Source organism: Anolis sagrei, chromosome 1, assembly GCF_037176765.1.
Source record: "Anolis sagrei isolate rAnoSag1 chromosome 1, rAnoSag1.mat, whole genome shotgun sequence".
NCBI lineage: Eukaryota > Metazoa > Chordata > Lepidosauria > Squamata > Dactyloidae > Anolis > Anolis sagrei.
In genome coordinates this window covers 339,914,533-339,931,714 of record NC_090021.1, presented here as the reverse complement: position 1 = coordinate 339,931,714, position 17,182 = coordinate 339,914,533, and the positions used below count along the sequence as shown (strand labels likewise).

General features: G+C 42.7%; 1 protein-coding gene across 11 annotated transcripts in view; it reads right to left on the bottom strand.

Annotated features, from left to right (window-relative positions):
- Nucleotides 1-17,182, bottom strand: part of NIN (ninein) — a 188,166-nt gene that overhangs the window by 11,031 nt on the left and 159,953 nt on the right. For 8 of the 11 annotated variants that reach the window (XM_060753002.2, XM_067463133.1, XM_067463124.1 and 5 more), the window contains 4 exons: nt 15,737-15,916; nt 14,182-14,331; nt 11,815-11,907; nt 4,194-4,403 (listed from right to left, as the gene is read on the bottom strand). In XM_060753002.2, the coding sequence (XP_060608985.2) occupies nt 4,194-4,403; nt 11,815-11,907; nt 14,182-14,331; nt 15,737-15,916 (633 nt within the window). Of the gene's footprint in view, nt 1-4,193; nt 4,404-8,174; nt 8,236-11,814; nt 11,908-14,181; nt 14,332-15,736; nt 15,917-17,182 lie in introns of those variants that run through there. The other 3 variants (XM_067463134.1, XM_067463130.1, XM_067463128.1) reach the window with 2 other exon arrangements.

The window sequence follows — 17,182 nt, the reverse complement described above, 5'->3', positions numbered from 1 at the left end:
CCTCAGAGATAGTGAGGTCTGTTGGAATTAGGACAATGGGTTTATATATCTGTGGAATGGCTGGGGTGGGGCAAGGAGCTCTTCCCTGCTGCAGTTAGGTGTGAATGTTTAGCTGATCACCTTCATTAGCATTTGAAGGCTTGCCTGAGCCTGGGAAAATCTCTTGCTGGGAGGTGTTAATCTGTGCCTGGTTGTTTCCTCTCTGTTGTTTTGCTGTTGTAATTTTCTAAAATTTCTTAATTTCTCCCAGCAAGAGATTTTCCCAGGCTCAGGCAAGCCTTCAAATGTAATGAAGGTGATCAGCTGAAACATTCACACCTAGCTCCAGCAGAGAAGAGCTCTTTGCCCCACTCCAGCCATTCCACAGATATATAAACCCATTTTCCTAATTCCAACAGACCTCACTACCTCTGAGGATGCTTGCCATAGATGCAGGCGAAACGTCAGGAGAAATGCCTCTAGAACATCGTCGAGGGACTCAGCCCGGTTTACAGCCATAAAAACATATACATTCATTAAAATATCATATATCACAAATTACAAAACAACTTTAAAAACCCTAAATATAAAACTACAGTGGTCAGTCGTCCTAATAAGATGGATCTATATCCACTTCCATCCAGAGTCCTATGGTGTTGTCTCATTCCTCGAAGGCCTGACTCCACAGCCACGTCTTCACTCGTTTCCTAAATGTTAGGATGGATGGGCCGGTTCTGGCCTCCAGAGGGAGAGAGTTCCAGAGTCGTGGGGCCACCACCGAGAAGGCCCTGTCCCTCGTCCCCACCAGCCACGCTTGCGAGGCTGGTGGGACTGAGAGCAGGGCCTCTCCAGATGATCTTAGTAATCTTGATGGGACTAGTCAAGTTAAATGACTAATGATTTTGTACTGTGTTGCTGATACTGGTTGTTAACCACTCTGAGTCACCTGATGGCTGAGAAGAGCGGTAAATAAATAAATAAATAAATAGTAGGGGACCAATAATAATAATAATAATAATAATAATAATAATAATAATAATAATAGGGTTGTTGTAGGTTTTTTCGGGCTATATGGCCATGGTCTAGAGGCATTCTCTCCTGACGTTTTGCCTGCATCTATGGCAAGCATCCTCAGAGGTAGCTCACTACCTCTGAGGATGCTTGCCATAGATGCAGGCGAAACGTCAGGAGAGAATGCCTCTAGACCATGGCCATATAGCCCGAAAAAACCTACTACAACCCAGTGATTCCGGCCATGAAAGCCTTTGACAATACAATAATAATAATCATCATCATCATCATCATTATCTATACCCCGCCAACATTTCCCCCAACGGGGACTCGGGGCGGCTTACATGAGGCCAAGCCCGAACAACAGATTACAAACCAGGTAAAAGGTATAGTCTGTGTCCCATAAGCATGAATAAGCTGCAATATCTTTTGATATATTTTAATTCCAAGAGTTCAGGCAACTCAAATGAAGATAAATAAAGGAAAGGAGAAAGGGAAGGGAAGGAGAGGAAAGGAGGGAGGAAGGAAGGTGAAGAGAAAAGAAGAAAGAGAAAGGAGGGAAAGAAAGAGAAAAAGGAAAGAGAAAGGAAGGGAGAGGAGGTAAAAAAAGGAGAAAAGAAAGAAAGAGAAAGAAAAGAAAGATAGAAAAGCAAAAAAGGAAGGAAGGAAGGAAGGAAGGAAGAAAAGAAGGAGAAAAAAAGAAAGAGAAAGGAAGGAAAGAAAGAAAGAGAAAAAAGGGAAGAGAAAGAAAGGGAGAGGAGAGATAAAAAAGAGAAAAGAAAGAAAGAGAAAGATAGAAAAGCAAAGAAAGAAAGAAAGAAAGAAAGAAGGAAGGAAGGAAATAAGGAGAAAAGAAGAAAGATAAAGGAAGGAAAGAGAGAAAAAAGGGAAGAGAAAGAAATTAAGAGGAGAGATAAAAAAGAGAAAAGAAAGAAAGAGAAAGAAAAGAAAGATAGAAAAGCAAAGAAAGAAAAAAGGAAGGAAAAAGCAAGAGAACAAAGAGGAAAGAAGAAAGAGAAAGGAAGGAAAGAAAGAGAAAAAAGGGAAGAGAAAGGGAGAGGAGAGATAAAAAGAAAATAAAGAGAAAGAAGGAGAGAAAGATAGAAAAGCAAAGAAAGAAGGAAGGAAGGAAGATAGGAAGGAAAAAAGAAAGAAAATAAAGAGAAAAGAAGAGAAAGAAAGGAAAGAAAGAGGAAAAAAGGGAAGAGAAAGGAAGGGAGAGAAGAGATAAAAAGGAGAAAAGAAAGAAAGAGAAAGGAAAGAAAGAAGGAAGGAAAGACTGAAAAGTAAAGAAAGAAAGAAAGAAGGAAGGAAAAAAAGAAAGAAAATGAAGAGAAAAGAAGAAAGAGAAAGGAAGGGAAAAGATATGGGGAGGAAGGAGAGAAAGTAAAAAGGGGAGAGAAAGGAAGGAAGAGGAGAGATAAAAAGAAGAGAAAAGAAAGAAAGAGAAAAGGAAAGGAAAAAGGAAAAAAGACAGAAAAGGAAAGAAAGACAGAAAAGTAAAGAAAGAAAGAAAGGAAGGAAGGAAGGAAGGAAGGAAAAAAGAAAGAAAATGAAGAGAAAAGAAGAAAGAGAAAGGAAGGGAAAAGTTATGGGTAGGAAGGAAAGAAAGTAAAAAGGGAAGAGAAAGGAAGGGAGAGGAGAGATAAATAGAAGAGAAAGGAAAGAAAAAAGGAAAGGAAGATAGAAAAACAAACAAACAAACAAACAAGGAAGGAAGGAAGGAAAAAGGTATGGGACGAAGGAAAGAAAGAGCAGAAAGGGAAGACGAAGGAAGTAAGGAAGGAAAAAGAAAGAAAATAAAGAGAAAAGAAGAAAGAGAAAAGAAGGAAAGAAAGAAAGAGAGAAAAAGGAGAGAAAGGAAGGGAGAGATAAAAAGAAAAGACAGAAAGAGAAAGGAAAGAAAGATGGAAAAGCAAAGAAAGAAAGAAGGAAGAAAAAAAGAAAGAAAATAAAGAGAAATGAAGAAAGAGAAAGGAAGGAAAGAAAGAAAGAGAAAAAAAGGAGAGAAAGGAAGGGAGAGGAGAGATAAAAAGAAAAGACAGAAAGAGAAAGGAAAGAAAGATGGAAAAGCAAAGAAAGAAGGAAGGAAGGAAGGAAGGAAGGAAGAAAGAAAGAAAGAAAATAAAGAGAAATGAAGAAAGAGAAAGAAAGGAAAGAAAGAGAAAAAAGAAGAGAAAGAAAAGAAAGAGGGAAAGAAAGATAGAAAAGCAGAGAAAGAAAGAAGGAAGGAAGTGAGGAAAAAAGAAAGAAAATGAAGAGAAAAGAAGAAAGAGAAAGGAAGGGAATAGGTATGGGGAGGAAGGAAAGAAAGAAAAAAGGGAAGAGAAAGGAAGGGAGAGGAGAGATAAAAAAACAAAAGAAAGAGAAAGGAAAGAAAAAAAGGAAAGAAAGATAGAAAAACAAACAAAGAAAGAAGGGAGGAAGGAAAGAAAGAAAGAGAAAAAGGGAAGACGAGGGAAGGAAGGAAGGAAGGAAGGAAGGAAGGAAGGAAGGAAGGAATAGGAAACTGTAGGAAAGTGTATAAGGGAAAGCAAGGGAAGAAGGAAAGAAAAGGAGAAGGAGAGAAGGAGAAGGTGCATAAGGGAAGCCTTCTCAGAGCTGGAGAAGGGAGAAAGTAAGTGGACAGCACACCCAATGACACCAGAAAATCTTCGTTTAGGACCTGGAGGTCTAAGCACATTGAACATGGATCGGTTAACGACCCAACAATATAAAACCAGAGTTGGTGCCAATGGGGCTTCAGATTAAGGCCATGATCTACGCTTTGCTGGCTACGGAGTCTTTCCGTTTGGTAGCTTTAGTTGCAGGAGAGCTAATAAACAAGGCAGTCCAATTAGTAATACATTATTGTATTATCATGACGACGTACGGTTAAAGAATTAGGAACACAGGAACAACATCGCGGACAACTGATGAGACAAAGCATGGAAACTACGGAGGAATGGAGGATTGAAACTGGCATAAACAGAGAAAGGATCACTACGAGGAACGGAGGGATGAAGAGGCAACTACTGGTGGTTGGAGAGTCATCTACATCGTAGACAAGGCATGGGGAAACTTCAGCCCTCCAGGTGTTTTGGACTCCAACTCCCATAATTCCTAACAGCCTACCGGCTGTTAGGAATTATGGGAGTTGGAGTCCAAAACACCTGGAGGGAGAGACAAAGTTGGAACTGGGACTGCGTGCAGAGGGGACGTACCTGGGGCATATTTGTTTCTGGGGGGCGGCTCTCCAGCTCTTCCTGCAAGCGGTGGCAATTTCTCTCAGCCTGCAGGAACTGCTGCTGCGGTTGCTGGTACTGCTCCCAGGAGACGGCCGTGCAGCCCAGTGGCTGGAGGTCCCGAGGATGCTGCGACGGCAGCGGTGGTGGCGGCAGGCTAAGCTTCACGTTGGAGTTGGAGTGAAGCAGCTGCAGGAAATGGCACAAAACAGAAGATATTGCATGCGGCCAAGCCCCTCTCTTCCCATCTCCACCTTGGACATCAAGTATTGGGCAGAGGGTTACCATTTCGATAAGTAAATATATGAGTGACAACGGAGAAAGTGACGGCAACCATAAAGACTCTGTTCTATGCCAAGTATGAGTCCCTGTCTGGTCAAACATGGGTCTTTGGTCTAAAGAAAGAAAAGTTGCAAAAGCACTTGATAAGAAACTGGGTTGCTGTGAGTTTTCTGGGCTGTATGACCACATTCCAGAAGCATTCTCTCCTGATGTTTCGCCCACATCTATGGCAGGCATCCTCAAAGTTTGAGGGGTCTGGGTTGTAGGTTTTTTCGGGCTATATGGCCATGGCCTAGAGGCATTCTTTGCTGACGTTTCGCCTGAAAAGTCTGCTAGAGAATTGAGGGCCAAGGATTCCTGTGCTCGTTCCTGAGCAACAGAAGGTAAAAGTTTCAGTTCCCTTGTGAAATGACCTTGAGTCAATTGGGAGTTTTCCCGAGAAGCCAGATTAGGTTTGAGAACAGAGGGAGTGAAAAATAGACTGGGTTGTTGTAGGTTTTTGCAGGCTGTATGGCCATGGTCTAGAGGTATTCTCTCCTGATGTTTCGCCTGCATCTATGGCAAGCATCCTCAGAGACAGTGAGGTCTGTTGGAACTAGGAAAAAGGGTTTATATATCTGTGGAGTGACCAGGGTGGGACAAAGGACTCTTGTCTGCTGGAACTAGGTGTGAATGTTTCAACTGACTACCTTGATTAGCATATAATGGCCTGACAGTGCCTGGAGCAAACTTTTGTCGAGAGGTGATTAGACGTCCTTGTTTGTTTTCCTTCTGTTGTTTTGCTGTTGTAATTTTGGAGTTTTTTTAATACTGGTAGCCAGATTTTGTTCATTTTCATGGTCTCCTCCTTTCTGTTGAAATTGTCCACATGCTTGTGGATTTCAATGGCTTCTCTGTGTAGTCTGACATGGTGGTTGTTGGAGTGGTCCAGCATTTCTGTGTTCTCAAATAATATGCTGTGCCCAGGCTGGTTCATCAGGTGCTCTGCTATGGCTGACTTCTCTGGTTGAAGTAGTCTGCAGTGCCTTTCATGTTCCTTGATGCGTGTCTGGGCAATGCTGCGTTTGGTGGTCCCTATGTAGACTTGTCCACAGCTGCATGGTATACGGTAGACTCCTGCAGAGGTGAGAGGATCCCTCTTGTCCTCTGCTGAATGTAGCATTGGTTGGATTTTCTTGGTGGGTTTGTAGATTGTTTGTATGTTTTTAAAGCTAATTGTATTGTTTTAATCTGTTTCTGTAAACCGCTCCGAGCCACATTGGGAATAGCGGTATACAAGTTAAACAAACAAATAAATAAACAAACGTATTTGGGGAAATTCTGGCCATACAGCCCGGAAAAAGCACAGCAACCCAGTAATTCCAGCCACGAAAGCCTTCGGCAACACTTGGTAAGAAACATGCACCGAATGCTGAACAAACCACATGCACAGACATAGGATGCAGGATGATAGCCAGGATGAAACATGTAAGATATGGAACAATAACCATTCAGTGGACAACATGCAAGTGCTGAACAAAAGTATACAAAAAATCCTACGGAAGAAAGGTTTGGTAAGGCTTCCTGGCTTTTTCTGTATCATGAAAGCCCGTGATGGTCAACCTATGACACGTGTATCAGCACTGACACGCCTGGCTATTTTTGATGACACGCGGCCACATACAGAGAAGAGCCAATCTAATTCCATCCTTAAATTTGTAAAAGGCTCTACAAATTTAACATCTGCACATTTGAGCATTGTTCACTCCATAACTCAGCATGGAATGTACATTTTTCTTATTTAAACTATAAATATTGCAAAATTATGGGGGGGGGGGGTTCGAAGTTGACACCCCACCCAAGTTATGCTCAGGTTTTTGGCAAATTTTGACACACCAAGCTCAAAAGGTTGCCCATCACTGATGTAAGCTAATGCTATTAAGACTCAGCAGCACTGCAAAGCCATCTAAGCTAACCCATGTTAGTTACAACACATAAATATAAGTACAGAAAAGAAAACCCAGAATTGCAATAAGATATGCATTTAGGTTCTTGTGGGTTTTTTCGGGCTATAGGGCCATGTTCTCGGGAGTTCTCGGGAGTTTTCCCGAGAAGCCAGATTAGGTTTGAGAACAGAGGGAGTGAAAAATAGACTGGGTTGTTGTAGGTTTTTGCAGGCTGTATGGCCATGGTCTAGAGGCATTTCTCCTGACGTTTCGCCTGCATCTATGGCAAGCATCCTCAGAGGTAGTGAGTGTTGCAATCCAGAGCAGGGAACGATGCCCTAAGATAACTATCCACCACACTTGGCTGTGAAAAACAATCCTTTTTAATTGAAGAAAAATGGTTACAAAATAAAGGAAAAATGTAAGTCAAAAGCCACAGCAAAATCAGCAAACACGAATTTAAATGGACAAAGCAAAACCAAAAGCCTCACTGGGAAAATACTGGAATCTGTTAGCAATCCACTAACCGTACTTGATATCCTAGAAATCTTCCCAAACTATGGCCAGGGAACCGGGAGAACTGCCAAGGTCTTCATCAATTCTGAAACGATGCCTGAACTGAGGCAATCAGCCTGGCGTATTGCAATTAAAACTCAAGAATCGGTTCCGTGAACCGCCCTTCTGTTTTGAAGCCCATGTTTTTAATTCTTGAATTCGGGAGGATCGACGCAAACTGAGTGTTTTACTTCTGTCTTCCCAAATTTGGCCCCTTCTGTTGTCATTACAGTTAACAGGTGCAGAAGGGAGTGAAAGGTCATGGCTTCCCTCTGAAACATTCTCAGGAACACTGGTACTTTCATTTTCCAAATCTACAGAAGTTCCTTCCTCACTAATTTCAGGAACATTGGCATTTTCCAAACCTACAGCAGTTTCTTCCTCACTAATTTCAGGAGCATTGGCATCAAAAGGTACATTTCCATTAGCATCAGTAAATATACTTTCATTAGCATCAGGAGGAACAAACAGAGAATCAGGTTCAAGTTCAAACTCAGGCTGAACCCCAACAGTGAGGTAGACCTCACTACCTCTGAGGATGCTTGCCATAGATGCAGGCGAAACGTCAGGAGAGAATGCCTCTAGAACATGGCCCTAAAGCCCGAAAAAACCCACAAGAACCTAGTGATTCCAGCCATGAAAGCCTTCGACAACACAGATATGCATTTTCTAGGGACTTCATTATGTTGGTAAACCCAGCTGTGCCAATTTCAATCAGATAACTCCATGAAGGGCATGCAACAAATAATAATATAGAGAAAATATTCCAGTTCTCACAAGAGAATGAATGACCATTCCAAGATAAGAAAGAAAAGAAAGAAGGAAAGGAAGGAAGCAAGAAAACCGGAAAATGGGATCTTGAGCCACTTTTCATTTTCCTGAACTCTGGTTTTGAATTAAGTCAGCTTTATAAGGTATTTTTAGAAAGATCGGAGCATAAATCTCATCCTTCTTTCCCCTTTCTTTATGAGGCTGGAGGAATTAATTGCTTTTCCCTATTATCCATATGACGCTTGAATGAAACCCATTTGATCTGTTCATTAAAATGAAAAGTAGCTCTTTCAGAAGAGTCAGGCCACGGCTATTAATTCTGGAATTAAGCCTGCGACAATAAAAGGAGGGGTGGAGGCACAATCTAATGGGATTTCCCCCCCTTTTGAATCATGCAACGGGATTACAGGAAAAAGCTTGCTTCTACCTTCACAGGCTAATTCAGGCAGAGCACTGCGCTCGTCTCTGCTAGTTCCAGCCACCGAGGTCTAGGCAGCAGTTTGGCCAGAAGACGCAAGGAGAAGAAGAGGAGCAAGAGAGGAGCGTTACACATGAGGAAGGGAAGGGAAGACCAAGGGAAGGTTTGCACAAAAAAGGGCCAGCAAAATACAGCAGGGGGAGAAACCTTCCACCGAAGGTCAGATAGGAGGAAGGAAAACTATACACTGGAAGAACTATACATTCCTGAAGAAAGCACTTCTAAGTCCAGACAACTCGACAGTTATAGTCAGCTAAAAGTCAACCAGAGAGTTGCCCTGGAGCATCTAGATATTCCTCAGTTCAAAAAAGAAAGCACCACACATTTTGCATTTACAGTTTTTCCATTTTCAGCCCCCCCCCCCCCCGATCCCAGCAAATATGGCGGGGCCATTGCATTATTACAACGGGGCTGTGGTAGCACAGCATGAACACTTGAGGAGCCCTATTCAACCCAAAAGGCAACACTTTGTACTCGAATGCTCCAAGTCGCCTGTATAGGGCTGGGCAACCACGGAAAAAATTGTTTCTAAACTCGATTAGTTTTTAGGGGGTTTTTGCTTTTTGATTTTTAAAAGAATTCCGAAATTTTTCTTTAAAAAAGTTCGAAATTTACGAAATTTCGGAAATTACGAAACAATTACGAATCGATTCGTTAATGGCGGACGCGACTGCGCAATACGCTAAAAAAACCTCCAAATGGGACAGGGGGAACTTCTGAAGCTTCCCTCTCCCTCTGTTGTTGACTGTTGGTGTGATAATTATTATTTTTTTCACTGATAAAACAAACAACAACTATAAAACTTGCACCAGACATGCGGAAATAATAATGAAACGATTTCGAAACGATTTCGAAACAATTACGAAATGAATTGAAAAATTCGTTTCGATTTTTAGTTGCTCCTGAATGGTTCAATATCGCTTCGTTATAAAAAAAATAACGAATTAATAACAAATTACGAAATTAACAAACGAAACCGCCCAGCCCTACGCCTGTAGGCTGAGAGAGGTGATATATAAATATGGTAAATAAAATCTATAAAAATAATGCTAACCAGATGGTTAGCAGTTTGGAGCTGTGGATCAGGGTGAACTCCCGCTGGAAGCCCTAGCTCCTGCCAACCTAGCAGTTTGAAAACATGCAATGTGAGTGGCTCTCAATTTGATCCTAATTAGATCTCACATATTACCATTGTCCTGGTTAGAGATATAATGCTCCCTTTATACTACCCCTTAGGTCCAAACCCTGTTATGTACTTTCTTTTAGCACTTTATCCCTCAACCCTATCCTTTGTCAAATGATCTGCACCAGTTGAGCACCCGAATTCAGTACTGTGCACTATTCAGACCATTGAAAGTGGTTTTGTATTGTTTGAAATGTTTTTATGAATTGTATTGTTATTTTAACCATGTTGGGAGAGATGGAGGCGAGGTACAAAAATACAGTTGTTGTTGTTGTTGTTGTTGTTGTTGTTGTTGTTGTTGTTATTATTATTATTATTATTATTATTATTATTATTATTATTATGTTATCAATAGCTACCAGTAAAAGGTGCCCATGCAGCCATGCTAGCAAACACAACCAGGAGGGTCTAGGGACAATAGGTTCCTCGGCATGGAAAAATGGAACAAGAGTACCTCTGCATGGCCAGAGCTGAGCATCGCCTCCAGACACCAGAGATGGAAAGGGAAACCTTTGCCTTTGTTTGTGTATTTTATGTCATTGTTCACCAAATAAAAGGAATTGAATCATAGAATCATAGAATCAAAGAGTTGGAAGAGACCTCATGGGCCATCTAGTCCAACCCCCTGCCAAGAAGCAGGAATATTGCATTCAAATCACCCCTGACAGATGGCCAGAATGTTTGCCTATATATGTGTATACTGTAATCCGCTCTAAGTACCCTTGGGAAGATAGAGTGAAATATTAAAAAGTGTATTATTGTTGTTGTTGATGTTACTCTTATTCATGTAAGACGCAATCCCGCAAAACAAAGCAAGGCCAGCTGTCACATCCTGGCACTTTTTGGGGGGATGAAGCATCGTCCTGCAAAATACTATGCATTTTGTATGTGGAAGGCCTTAAAGTTTAGTAGTTCATAAGACGTTCAACTGAAAGAACGTGTGAGTGCTGATGTGGGAGATCATAAAGCCAATGGAGAATTACTACTCTGACAATACAATGCTTGAATGCTTTGATGTCCGGCATTTACATCAGCTGAAACTGCAGGTTTCACCTCACTCACAAGTTTATAGAATCACTTCAGTTTTGCTGAATTTCACTGCAAAATTTCAGGAGGAACTTTTCTGAAGGCCACAGCATCGGAGAAGGCTGGCCTAGATGAAGAAAGTATGCAATTCCTCCCTTGAAAACTGAGCTAAAACCTCTTATTTTTCAGATGTATGTTCTATTATGAGAGTTTTATTTCTTAATAAATAGCAACCTTCTACAAGCCTCCATTAGTTACTTGTATATATATATAATTCGGATTGCTTACTGTATTGTATATGTATGTATCAGTATGCAGTTTTCCTTAACTTGTGTTGTGGGAGGGGCTGCAGACCATGTGATCAGATCTGGGATTGTTCAGGACTCAGACTCCATTTTAGAAACAGTATGTTTTCTGATGTCAGTAGAAGCAGACTCCATTGGACTTTCAATGTAGAAACAGTCTTAGAACAGAGACTCGATTAGACTCTCAGACCAGAGAGATGCTAGACTATGAGCTGTTGATTATAAGATGCCCTGGGATTGTTCAAGACTCAGACTCCATTTTAGAAATAGTATGTTTTCAGATGTCAGTAGAAGCAGACTCCATTGGACTTTCAATGTAGAAACAGTTTGCCTTAGAAGTCTTAGAACAGAGACGCTATTAGACTCTCAGACCAGAGAGATGCTAGACTATGGACTATTGATTAAAAGAAAAGTGACCTGTGTTATCTGAATAGAGAAACTACTTCAAATCCTATCTGTACCTGGATTGAAATACAAAGTGCCTTTACACTGAATACATTAAGTTTGTGAGTAAACCAACTATGTTATTTTAACAAAGACTACTTTATTTTTGCTCTCTTGAGAGCATGATTTAAACCTAGATGTTTTAAGGGAGAGTAGATGTTTTTGGGCAACTGAAAGAACACTTCTGAAATTCTCTCGCCCCCCGTCTCTATACATGTGATTTGGCATATCTTTGTCCCTAACAGTTCAAAGAGATATCTCGGTATATCAGTTTAACAGCTGAGAAACCTAATTGCCTTGCATGAATACTAGTGGATATTTACCACTAAGGAGAAGGTTGACTCAAGCGACATTTTAACTATTTGCAGGGAGTTTCATGATTTTCCCAAAAGGTTACGGCGAATGCCATTTTCCAAAAGGTTGTGGCATCATTTTTCCAAAAGGTTATGATTTCTAACAAGGTCAAGCCTTTCCAAATATCATAACTCTCCCAAATCATTGTCATATGGACAAGGAGAGCATAGCAATTCAAGTGAACACCTTGGAAAAAAAACTGAAAGAATCCCCCATTTATTTCTTCTTTTTGATCATGATAAGGGACACCCCATGTACGGAGAAGGGCCTCCATCACCTGTTCATCCAGTCTCACTTGTTTCTTCCTGAGGCCTTCGTTTTCCAAATTGATGGTCTGCAGCTCACGTTCAAGAGAATTCATCTGGCTGATCTGTCGGGCAGAGAAATGGCGTTTTAGAGCAGGTTTTAAATTGGATGTTCTATTGTTCTTAGTGCTAACCACTTTGGGCCTCTTTTAAGAGAGAGATAAAGATATATGCATATGCATTGGCATATCTTTGGCCACATCATGAGGAGACAGCAAAGCCTAGAGAAGACAATGATGCTGGGGAAAGTAGAAGGGAAAAGGAAGAGGGGCCGACCAAGGGCAAGGTGGATGGATGGCATCCTTGAAGTGACTGGACTGACCTTGAAGGAGCTGGGGGTGGTGACGGCCGACAGGGAGCTCTGGCGTGGGCTGGTCCATGAGGTCACGAAGAGTCGGAGACGACTGAACGAATGAACAACAATCTTTGTCCCTAATAGTTCTAAGACATAACACCTAAGAAACCTAATTGCCTTAAACAGACAACAGATCTTTCTCCAATTAACTACACTCCACTTGCTTTACCACCATCAGATCCTCTTGAGGTGCCAGCCACAGATGCAGGTGAAACATCAGGAGAAAATGCTTCTAGAACATGGCTATACAGGCTGGAAACTACACAGAACTCCAGTGATTGTGGCTGTGAAACCCTTTGACAATACGAGAGTTGAATGAAAAGTAATGCCTCCACCTTTGTTACTTGTGTTTGGATGGGAATATCTTAATAAATCAAACTCAGAAATAATCCTTAGAATGTGCTCTTTAACTACCACTATTTACTTTTCCACATAATCACCAGACAACTGGATACATTTCTGCCAATGACAAACAAGTTTTCTGAAGCCGTCATGGAAGAAGTCGGCACTCTGTTTCCGCAACCAGCGTCTCAAAGTTATCTCAACATCTTCATCAGAACCATATTGATGTCCCCACATATCTTCTTTCATTATCAGGAACAGATGGAAGTCAGATGGTGCTAAATCTGGACTGTAAGGAGGATGCCGTACAGTGGCGAGATCCACTCTGAAGTTTCAAGTCTGTGTGCTTTCATTTCAGGCATCAGCATCCTGGGTACCCATTGTGCACAGATCTTCTTCTGATAGCCAAGCAAAACAATAATGTGACCCACACGTTCTTGTGAAATGCCGATTATGCTTGAAATTTCTCTCTGAGTGATACGATGATTGTCCTGAATCAATCGTACCTGTCCTTCTACGTATCTCCTTCTACGTCTCACCTCAGAGCTTAAGATCCTCTGGGGAGGCCCTGCTCTTGGCCCCGCCTTTGTCTCAAACACGTTTAGTTGGGAAAAGTGACAGGGCCTTCTTGGTGGTAGCCCCCCGCTTGTGGAATATGCTTCCCGGGTAAATTAGATCATCATCATCCCTCCTCACCTTCAGAAAGAAGGTAAAATCGTGGTTGTGGGACCAGGCCTTCGGGCAATCAGGTTAAAGGACAATTGATAATGTTTGACTATGGCTTGGAAGTGGATTTGGATAAGTGAAGCAGAGTAATCATTAGTATATGGCTAGATAAATAGCCACCAGACTGCCAATAACTAAATGGATCATAAGTATACTGTTTAATTTTTATTTTAATGTTCATGGTTTTAGTTGTTATTTTTGCTATTTGTATTTTATGAAGCGGCATTGAATTTTGCCAATTGTAAGCTGCCCCGAGTCCCCCCAGGCGTTGAGAAGGGTGGGGTAACCGTGTGAAACTCGGTGGTTGCTGTCACAGGACGTCCAACCCTTTGTTTATCATGCAAGTCAGATGTTCCCACCTCAACATCTTTAAGCTTACTTGCCCAATGCCACACAATACCCACATCAACACAATCCCCATAAACAGCTTGCATTCTCTGATGGATCTCCTTTGGGGTGACACCTTCTGCTGTCAAGAATTCAATGACTGCACGTTGCTTAAGTCGCACTGACCAACCGTCTGCACAGGGTTCTATACTTCGCACTTTAACAACACAACCATTCAATGCTAAGGCTTCCCGCCAAAATGGAACTGTAGAGGAGAGTCTACTGAACAAGCCAGTACCTGCCACATACCAGTACTGCCATCTGTTGAGGAGTTACGAAGGTGGAAGCATTACTTTTCATTCAACCCTCATACAAAGAAAACAGATTTAAATCATGACAACCTTGAATTAACCAAGGTTCAAACTAAACACCCAGTTTAATGAAGTGTCTTCTGGGTTGTTGTAGGTTTTTTCGGGCTATATGGTCATGATCTAGAGGCATTCTCTCCTGACATTGCACCTGCATCTATGTGTCTTCTGATTGCTTATCTCCTCGCCTGGAACAAAACAGACTGTGTCCTGGGACTGACCTTCCTGTTGGCCAAGGCCAGCTCCTTCTGCAGCCTCTCGCACTCCCGCTTCAAGCCCAGCTTCTCTTGCTCCATGGCTTTCACCATCCCTGACTGGCTTTGGTGCTTTTGGTGCTTGAAGGAGAGCACAGTGGACTCCAGCTGCCGTACCTGGCAAAGAGAAGAACAGGATAAATATGGTTTTATTAACCAATAGGGAAAAAACAGAAGTCATGGAGTCGGTAAGAGAGGAATATGCCGCCTGGAAGTGTGGTGGAGTCTAATTCCTTGGAGGTTTGCAAACAGAAGCTGGGGGGCCATCTGTAGGGAGTACTTTGATGGTGTCTTTCTGTATCGCAGAATGGGGTTAGACTGGATGGCCTTCGAGTTCTTTTCCAACTTTATAACTCTAGGATTCTATGAACCACAGCATTATAGAATCATAGAATCAAAGAGTTGGAAGAGACCTCCTGGGCCATCCAGTCCAACCCCATTCTGCCAAGAAGCAGGAAAATCACATTCAAAGCACCCCTGACAGATGGCCATCCAGCCTCTGTTTAAAAGCTTCCAAAGAAGGAGCCTCCACCACACTCCACAGCAGAGAGTTCCACTGCTTAACGGCTCTCACAGTCAGGAAGTTCTTCCTCGTGTTCAGATGGAATCTCCTCTCTTGTAGTTTGAAGCCATTGTTCCCTTGCGTCCTAGTCTCCAAGGAAGCAGAAAACAAGCTTGCTCCCTCCTCCTCCCTGTGGCTTCCTCTCACATATTTCTATATGGCTATCATGTCTCCTTTCAGCCTTCTCCTCTTCAGGCTAAACATGCCCAGCTCCTTAAGCCGCTCCTCATAGGGCTTGTTCTCCAGACCCTTGATCATTTGAGTCGCCCTCCTCTGGACACATTCCAGCTTGTCAATATCTCTCTTGAATTGTGGTGCCCAGAATTGGACACAATATTCCAGGTGTGGTCTAACCAAAGCAGAATAGAGCATGGGGAGCATGACTTCCCTGGACCTAGACACTAGATCTAGGGACCACAAAGGCCATACACTCCAGTTCTATTCTGCTTTGCAAGAATACACAGCTAAAGCATTCTAGAGAGATGTCCATCCAACCTCTGTTTAAAGCAGGCGTGGGCAACCTTCAGCCCTCCATGTGTTTTGGACTTCAGCTCCCACATGTCCTAACAACTACAGCTCCCAAATGGCAAGGTCTATTTTCCCCCAAACTCTACCATTGTTCACATTCGGACATATTGAGTATTCGTGCCAAGTTTGGTCCAGATCTATCCTTGTTTGAGTCCACTGTGCTCTCTGGATGTAGGTGAACTACAACTCCCAAAACTCAAAGTCAATGCCCACCAAACCCTTCCAATATTTTCTGTTGGTCATGGTAGTTTTGTGTGTCAAGTTTGGTTCAAACTTTTCCAAAAGGTATGATCTCCAAATGGTTGTGAATGCCATTTTCCAATGTTTTCCAGTGCAGTTCTGTACTCCCTGTTTTGAAATTGTTGGGTGTTTTTTTGGATTACAGAAGGCTAATGTTGACATGGAAATGCACCCGAACGGCACCCCGTTTACCTTCTCCCGGGAGTGCGTGAGATCGGCTTTGGCGCCCTGGGCTTCCCGCTGCAGCCTCTCGTTCTCCTGCCGCAGCAGCTGCTGCTCTTCCTTGACCAGCTGGTCCAGTTCCTCCCAACAGAGCTTCTTCTGCTGGCTCTGCAGCCCAGAGGAATTCATGGCCGCCTCCAGAACCCGATTCTGATGGGAGAATGAGAGGGCACGGATAAGGAATGGATTCAGGCAGTCACATTGTGCTTCAGACTGAGAAAAAGTATTATTTATTTATTTATTTATTTATTGCATTTCTATCCCATCCTTCTCAACCCCCGAAGGGAGACTCAGGATGGCTTACAATGGGCCCCATTCCAAAGCCATTACATAACAAATTACAGTAATTAAAACCACAAGCATAATTAAAGCCACCATTAAAACAGTAAAACAGTCTCATCAGCCATATCTTCATTCCAGTCACATTCCCTTAAAGTGCTGCTTGCATCTATTCTCCAAAAGCCTGGCCCCAGAACCATGTTTTTAGTTTCTTTCGAAAAGCTAGGAGGGAGGTGGCTGATCTTACCTCAGTTGGGAATGTGTTCCATAGGCAAGGGGCCACTACTGAGAAGGTCCTGTCTTTTGTTCCCGCCAGGTGCATTTGTGCTGTTGACGGGAGTGAGAGCAGGGCCTCCCCGGATGATCTTAGGTTTCGAGGTGGGACATAGAGGCGGATGCGTTTGGACAAGTAAGCTGGCCCAGAACCGTAGTCTAGATTCAGAGAATGACAATGTGGCTCATGTTCAAAGTGAGTCTTCTGATGGGAATGTTCCTGAAGGGTTTGGGGATGATGGTCTGTTCCCTGGGCCTGAAGTGCTACCAGAGGATTCCCAAGGCCTTGAGCCTGAGAAAGGCTCGGTGCTTGGTCCAGTTGCAGAAATTAATGAGCCAGTGAACAGGAGAAGTGTTTTTACTCAGCAAAGAAAAACAAATCAGGCTCTCAGGCGCTCTGCTGGATCGCAGCAGAGACTGATAGGAGACTCAAGGCTGAGAAAAAAATCCATTCTTGGCCACTTGGGATATACAGTAGGTTATAGGGATTATAGTGTCAAGTACAGAATCTGTAGCCAGACGAAGCAACATTGGAATTAGGTCAAGATCTCGTCTCAGGTTCCTGGATGCCTTGATTTGGATAGATTCCTGAATTAAGTGACAACTGGGGACCCCAGGTTGAGAACCACTGGTATAGAGCTTTATAGGTCAGAACCAGCACTCTGAATTGGGCTTGGAGGTGGACCGGCAGCCAGTGAAGCTGGCACAACAGGAGGGTGGTATGCTTCCTGTATGCTGCCCCAGTTAGTAGTCTGGCTGCCGACCGTTGGACTAGCTGAAGTTTCTGAATGGTCTTCAAAGGCAGCCCCATGTAGAGCGCGTTGCAGTAATCTATTCAGGATGTAACTAGAGCGTGGACCACCG